The sequence below is a fragment of the Chrysoperla carnea genome, chromosome 1 (genome assembly GCF_905475395.1).
Source record: "Chrysoperla carnea chromosome 1, inChrCarn1.1, whole genome shotgun sequence".
Taxonomy (NCBI): Eukaryota; Metazoa; Arthropoda; class Insecta; order Neuroptera; family Chrysopidae; genus Chrysoperla; species Chrysoperla carnea.
In genome coordinates this window covers 93084708-93093092 of record NC_058337.1, presented here as the reverse complement: position 1 = coordinate 93093092, position 8385 = coordinate 93084708, and the positions used below count along the sequence as shown (strand labels likewise).

The 8385-nt window shown below is 29.2% G+C and overlaps 1 protein-coding gene across 1 annotated transcript; it reads right to left on the bottom strand.

The window, feature by feature from the left end:
- Positions 1-2008: 2008 nt before the first annotated feature.
- On the bottom strand, positions 2009-4200 carry LOC123292202 (cuticle protein 19-like). The gene is made up of 2 exons (XM_044872771.1): positions 4195-4200; positions 2009-2350 (listed from the first exon to the last, which is right to left on the bottom strand). Exons 1-2 carry the CDS (start codon positions 4198-4200, stop codon positions 2009-2011), a joined length of 348 nt encoding a protein of 115 aa, XP_044728706.1.
- Between the last annotated feature and the right edge of the window lie 4185 nt (positions 4201-8385).

Here is an 8385-nt window from a genome sequence, read left to right as displayed (position 1 = left end):
TCTAAATCGAAATGTTAGCAATTAAATCCTCTGTATCACGAACCACTTGTTAAGTCAAAAACTCATTAGCTCGAAAGTTTTTGCATTTCCCTTGAGGTTCGTGTTATAACAGCCTTAGCTGAAACATTGAAGTCAAACAAGAATATTCTTTGAAACAGTTAATCATGTTAATTTTATACAGATATTATAGAAAATTTATTCATATTTTACATCTGTTTGAAAAGTGAATTATCATTATTATATAATTTAATAATAGTTCCGGTATTAGTTTTTATTTAACAATAAAAGTGGTTTTACAAGCTCCAATAAAGTGGTTTTATTCATAAAATATTGAAATTTACATTAGGATTTATACAGTACAAGGCACTTTATACTGAAATGTTTTCTTTGAGAATGTCCTCTTCCAAGATTTTAGCACATATACTCTTAAGTTCATTTTCACAACATTAATTAGTATCCGACCGAAGTCTTGGCTTCGATTTCGGCTTCGATTAAAAAACCTGGCGCAAAATTTTCGTAACAATCAGATGAGATCTAAGACATTCTTTACTTCTTAAATATGTAATGCTTTTGTTTTATACTTTTTTATATCTATAAGCATTTAATATTTTGACATTATTTCTGTGGATAGTATGAATCGTTTGGCAAAGCATTTGGCCTACTACTAAAAAAATTAAAAATTGTTGATTTACTTAAGCCATAAGGATCCAACTTATTTTATCAAAAAGTGTACCCTATCAAAAACTATTTTGAATTTTTAAATATTCTACGGTCTATATGCCCAATCATAAATCTATATATTCAAATTATAAAAATTCTAAAAGGCGTAAGCTCTACAATTGGTGTCATTTATAAATACCACCTCTAGAATTTCTTATGGAGCCGCATTTTGTTAATCAAGGAAAGTTTCCCCCAACGAGAGACGTCGTGGGCGGAGTGTTCTTTCACAGAGGCGAAAGAGTTTGGATTGAACTTAAAATCAAACTTACGTCAATTTTTGTAGAAGATATAGTTGATTAATTAACCATAACTAAACTTTTACAAAATTCCTGCAAGTGTATTTATCAATGACCTGTTTATTTATGCACGGGTAGGCGGTATATACTATTAATATAATGTAACACTTGACTTAAAGTTTCAATATGGGCCTAAAGACGGCATCATAAAAGGGTAAACTTCTTTTTATTTGATATGTATATATATATATATATATATATATATATATATATATATATATATTACATGAGTACCTATGCCTTGAAAAGTACTTAAACACTGTTTATACCTACATTTTGAGGCCCATCAATCCTCAGTAAAACTTTTTGAAGGTGAAAACTATTGTAAATTATGTGTCTCTTCGAGACGTAAATTTTTAAATATAATAAGTTGCTGTCAATATTTTTTCAGTACAGAAATGTAAAGTAAAAAAACCAGCCTTTAAGCTATCAAATGAATTCCAACAATGTATTAAATGGATTTAATCGATTTTTTTATGAAATTATACAAAACGAAATCCTTGGGTATAACGTACAAAACAAATTCGAACACATTTACTTTTAACAGTTTTCTTTATTTTATTTTTATTCACAAATAAATAAAAAATTTTAAGTTATTAACAAAATAAGTTTAATGGTATATAATCATAATTTAATAACTTAATAATAAGATGAAAATCTAATTGATGATGTCATATTTATACAGTAAGATTATATAATCAGTCAATGATTAATAATGACTAATAACAGTCAAAAAAAATACTAAAGAATTAGAAAAAAGAAAATTGAAATATGAAAATGGAAACAAATCGAATACTAAACTATCACATAGTCGGCAGATGAACATAAAGAAATACTGAAAAACAGTGTATAGTATGAAATATGAAAGAAATAAAAAATAATAAAACATAAACAAATAAATAAAATTGTAAATACATTGCTGATTGGATTAACTTTAAAACCTGATTCTTTTTTGGATAAAAATTAATTATTTATTATTTCTCTTAGATTAATTAATGGAAAGCATAACCAGATAAAGCTGGTAATGCCGGATGATAAATAGCAGCTGCTGGAAGAGCATGAATTGCTGGTGCAGCATGAATCGCTGCTTTTCCACTGTGTGTCACTTCAGCATTAAAACCATTTATACGATCCGCGGTATATCGTACGGTTCGTACACTACCATCAGGTTCAACTAATGAATAATGTCCTTGTACAACACCGCTGGCACCGTCTCCTGTTTCACTTGCTTCTTTGATATCACCAGTGGATGGATCATTTACACCATATGAATATTCATATTGTTGACCTCCTCCGTATACAATAGCAAATAATAAACTGAATACTATTAGTACCTAGAAATAAATTTGAAAACTTTTATTAGTATCAATTCGGAATGGCATGGAATCTAAAGATTTACAGAGTGTATAGTGCAAATAGTTAATAATCAAGTATATGGTGAAGTAAGTAATCCGAAACGAGCATTTTAGCATTAGAGTTCGCTTCAAACATCTCCCTTTCAAGCTACAGGCATCAAATTTGAGCACCGTTTTGGATTTGTACAGAATTTCGTTTTTCGTTGAGTTTCCGAAAAAATGTTTAAAACAAAACTTATTGTTAATAACTGTTAAAATTTGTTAATGCAAACGCAATATCTAAACCAAGCACTTTTAAAAAAGAAAAACGGAAACGGTAATCAAAGTTACTGACACCTGAATCCCTTATAGATGGTATTTCGCAGCACATACCAAATAGGATTAGCTAATGCTGATGATGGAGTCGAGCATTGGTTTTGCAGCCCTTGCCCATTCCTTGGCCATGACTAAGAGTTTCAGTCATGGTATGCCTGTCCTTATCCAAACCTTGATCAAGACCAATAAATCGACCCTTAGCCTGCCAGTCTTTGCTCAAGGCTTGGATTAATAACTTTGGTCAAAGCTTGGTAAAAGGCTTGTAAGCCAAAACCTAGCAAACCAATGCTGGTTCAAGCCTTGGCAAAAGCTACTAAATCAAGTTTGTTGATACTAATCCATATTTTTTATTTTGGTAATAGTAGAAAGCATAGAGAATGGACACGCTACCAAAGGTGATCAAATTCAAATCACCACAAAGACGATTTTAAACCCAAGATTATCAAGTAAGACTAAACCTGAAACTCTAAAAAACGCGAAATTATTTTATTTTTGTTTGTGTCTAGGCATACCCAATAAAAATGTGTTAATGATCATTGATTATTCAATTTTAGCATGCCATAATAGTACGATTACAACCAAATTTTTAACTATTGAAAATGGAAATAAAACCTCTTACTTTAACTTAGATATATGGACAAACAAAAATTTCACAAATGTATACTATTATTAACAGATAAAGAATAATAAACGGTGTTCCGTAAGAATTGGGGCGCAAACCAAAGGATAATAAACGGTATACCGTAAGAAAGGAGACACTATTAATATGACAACATATACAGTATATACAGTAAAATTTCAAGCAAAAAATTATTTCGAAATCTGTCGATCTTATGTACTATTAGCAAGATAAGCTTTCCTTAAGTATTAGATTTAACGAAAACCTATCTCGGTAAAGAAACGACGGATCGAAACACTTCAACGGACTTTTCTGCTTAAAAAATTATTTTATTCATTACTGTATTGTCGGACTGAATCCCCTAAATTAAGAAACGCTATATTAAGAAAATCCTACAAGCAATTAATTAATTCATAGATATATAAATCGCACAATCAAAAAAGGCGAGTGTACACCTGCTTCATGCATATACCCATCGCAATCGTTAATTGAGTAAAATTTTTCTTATGACGACGGGGACCGAACTCGCTACCCTAGGCATGCCGCATACGGACTTGGTTTCGCTTTAACCAACTAGGGCTGGCAACGTTATAAGTAAGTTAGTACTTAAAAAAGACAAAATTTTTCCGATCAACGTTTGCTTCTTCTTGTATGCAAATTTTTTAATAGAAAATTTTTATAAAATAAAAATATGAAAAGTAGAAATAAAAATGCCGAAACGATTCGACTTTTGATATGACAACTAAAATTTTCAAAAATTTCAATATTAAGGCGAAACAAAATAATTAATAATATTTGGATAATTAAATAAGCACAAAATTAAAACGACACTTAAATAAAAGCCCAAACACTTTTTTTAAAAAAGCACACACACAATTATTTTATTTACCTTCATTGTTGCAAACAAACAAGAACAAAAATTCCAAAAGAAAATTTAGAAAAAATGAATTCGTTAAAATGTTAACATATCTATTTATATAAGTATCGAGATGTATATTCAAAAATATCATCCAGATCCTTTGGGCGTTCACTTTCTTTATAAAGATCCCTACTCTTTTGTCGTATTATGTATAATCGAATATGAGATTAAGTTTTTTTTTCTAAAATAATATATGTAAGTATAACACATATTTATTTAAAAAAAAATACCAGTTATACTATTTTTCCTTCATTAAAATCTCTCTTTACAAATGCGTAACCCATCTACGGTCAATAAAAATACTTGTTCAGTAATAGAAATACTAAACAATTAAAATCGTGTTCCTTAAAGAAATAAAATATCGATTATATAATAGATATTTATTGCAAATTAATTAAAACTATTTTTAATTACTTATCAAACATGTGCTGGTCATATTTGTTTTAATAATTTATGGATATATAAAAAGGAAATTGCAAATAAATTATATATTAAGATATAGTTTTCTATTTAGATTAAAATTTGTGTGATTCACTTTTTTACTTCTACGTCGGAGCCGTGGACTAATTTTCCAAAAATTCGATTTCCGCTCGCAGTCAATATTTGTTTGAGCCTCTCGGTATTCACTCTGATATTTTCAATTGTGAGAAAACTACCATTAAGTCTTTTGAAATGAAGAAAATTGATCTAATTCCTTAGAAAAGCAAGTGATTTTTTAGCCCTATTGATATTTACAATTGTTAGACGTATCGTTTTCATAAAATTAATTTTTTTGAATTCTGTATACGTCATAAAGTTAAAAAATTCGATTTTCTTATAACACAAGCAAATTTTATCCGATCTTATTGGAATTTTTTTTGAAATCCACTAATTTTGGGTCATTCTTTTCAGTTGTGATATCAGTTTTTTGCTAGCTATCACTAATGTGCGTAATTCTTCGACCAGGACTAAATATTCTTGAAACCTATTAGAGCCAGATTAATTTTGATCACAAATTTGAAAAGTATGGCCCAAATTTGGTAGGATTACATACTCGGTTTATCAAAATTGCATAAAATTTAAATGTGACAGAGCTAAATAAAATTTTTTGGATTCTGATGACGTCCTAAAGTTAAAAATTCGATTTTCTTGATAACACGGGCAAATTTTATCAGATCTTATTGGAACTATTTTTTGAATCCCACTAATTTTGGGTCATTCTTTTCCGCTGCGATGCCAGTTTTTCGGTAGCTATCACTTATGTGCTTCATTCCAGAACCAGGACTTTACATACTTGAAACTTATTAGAGCTAGGCTTATTTTAATCACAAATTTGAAAAGTGTAAACCAAATTTAGTAGGATTACGTAATTGGTTTATCAAAATTTCTAAAATAGTACTTTTTGCTACATTTTAATGAACAACGAATATATTAATAATAATTACAATTTTAATCCAATTTTGTTTCTATGACTCTGTATTATTTACTCTATTTATTATCAACAAAATTTCGATTTTGAAAATTAATCAGTTCCTTATGCAAAATACCCCAGTATCATTTAGGAGAATGATGAGTTCTTTAGAAATATTATTTACTCGGAACCGTTGAGAGTAATTAGATACATTTGGTAAAATGACACGATTATGACTTTCTCCTCAATTGCCTTTACTCTTATGTTAAATACTATCAGTATAGGAATTTTCATCAAAATCGTTAGATTCTCGATATATATAAGGCGCAACCTCCATACTTGCCATCGGCGCTATGTATCCTCGTTACAGCTCTGATTCCGTAAGGTGTTATGCCACCCAGAAATGTCAGAGAATTATTTCGAGAATACACCATTATCCGATGCCCCCATTATCACCCATGAATCCCATACGTTGCCCTTTCAGAAGCCTTACTATGAATTTTTAACAAAAATTTTGAGAAAAAATTTAGAACACATTTATGTTCCTCAATGTTTTTTTATATTTGTATTTTTAGTGAAGTTAATCTCATACATTTACTTTAATATTTTTGATAATTTATCTGAAATTAATATCAATGAGTTGAAAAACCAAGCAAATGAACTCGTCTGTAAGTATCCTGACGACTAAGAAGAGACATTGGAGAATGAATGAAGGTATTCTTTTGGTACATGATCAACTTAAAGATACCTTAGCTAATTTTGAAGATGTACGCTGAATGCAAGACATTGCAAAACATATATAATGTATTGCATTCACGAAATCTTCAAGATGTTTGTCCTAATGTAGATATTGCCCTAAATTTTTTTTTTTTAGCATCCCAGCTAAAAATGGTTCAGTAGAAAGATCTTTTTCCACCCTGAAAAAAGTAAAAAATTACTTGTGTGCAAGCATGAGCCAAGATAGACTTAATGCTCTTACATTTTCTAGTTTATTGAAGATGAATTAGTGCAAGAAATTGAAAATAAAAATATATATAATCGACAGTTTACTACTATAAGTGATTATTTAAATAAAATATTAATTACTTATTTAAAAAAAAATTATATTCAAGTTTATAATTTATATTTGAAATTATATTTAATTTAATAAAATTTCAAATTAAAATTGAAAATTGGTTTTTAATTTCAATAATTACTCTTTAAGAACTGACTAGCAGATACTCGCCCGCAAAGAATATCACGTAGTAGCCCACATATCATTTTTGAAAATGAAGTTTTGCCTATGATACTTACTGACATTGTAGCTTTCTATAGGTTCAATCATTAAATTAACCTGATTTTTAAACTTTTTGGATCAAAATTACCCCATCCACCAACTTTCATCAAATCCAAAACAAAATTTTTTTTTTCGTTTTTCTCGATTTTATCAAAGGGAATTTTATTCCTTAAAAAATTGCAAAAATAAAAAAATTTTTTTTATCTCCAATTTCGATAAAACTTAGTATATAAAGTAATTTTGACCCAAAAAGTACAAAAATCGGGTGCAATTGATGACTGGTCGAATATTTTTTGAGATACGGACTAAAATCGATCCAAATATTGCAATATCTCAGAAACTCAGCATCCAATCATTAAATTAACCTGATTTTTATACTTTTTTTAGGAACATAGTGTTCATGAGAGAAAATAATAAATTTAGCAGATATTTTATAGAAACTTCTATCTTCAATGGTTTTGCCCTCGACTTTTTTTGTCGGTTAAAACCTTTATAGGCCATTGAAATGTTACAATTTTAGGGCAAAACTGAACATTTTTGGGGAGGACGCGATTTTATTTGTGGAACATGTAGGGGGGGTCAATACAACCTTAACCCCAAGTTTGTGGGGTTGGCGCCCTTGTCCCCCGCCCGCCATCTTGAAAAAGGGGTGGAAACATATTTTTAGCTGTATCTTGTAAACTATTGATTTCTTAAAAAATTTGTTAAGGCATAATATGTAGCAAATCTTCGTGGCTACAATTTTGTGTATGTAACTTTTTGCGGTAAACTTAAAATTTAAAAAGTTATGAGCAAAAAAGTGACAAAATTTTGTCAAAAATTTCTTTTTATGCTTATTAACTTTTTTTTCCTGCCATTTTATCATAAAATTAGGTCAGAACAATATTATAGAGAATACGTTTATGAACATTTCCCCACAAATTTTATTAATTTTTGTTAATTTTTAACGTAGTTACAGTGCTCCAAAGTTGACCGGGTTTATCAATGTGCATGATAACTCTGCTAAAAGGTAATGATACTAACGTCAAAATTTTTTATAAAACCATGGTGATCATTTTGTTATATTTATTATAAACAAATTTTGTTTAAATTATTATTTTAATTACTTAAATATTGAGAAATTTGTGTGTTAAAATTCTCATTTAGTTATAAAAATTATGATTTTCTGTGTGAATCATGAGTGATTGCTTTATATGTAAAAAACCTCTTGGGGACATTAGAGTTCGGACTGTGAAAGCTAGAGGTGTTCAAACTTTGCTTCAGCGAGCAAGAGCCAAAAACGATGTGGACAATGAATTATTTTTGAAAACTGTTTCTGAAGTAACTGTTCATATTCCCTGCTACCATTATTATAGTGATAGTCGAACAGATAATGTAGTTAGTCGTCTCAGTAGTAGCAGTTCATCGTCTTCAGTATCAGAAAACCTAAATACTGATTTTGATTTCTCACACAATTGCTTTATTTGCGGCAAAGAAATCCAGGATCAAAGTAATT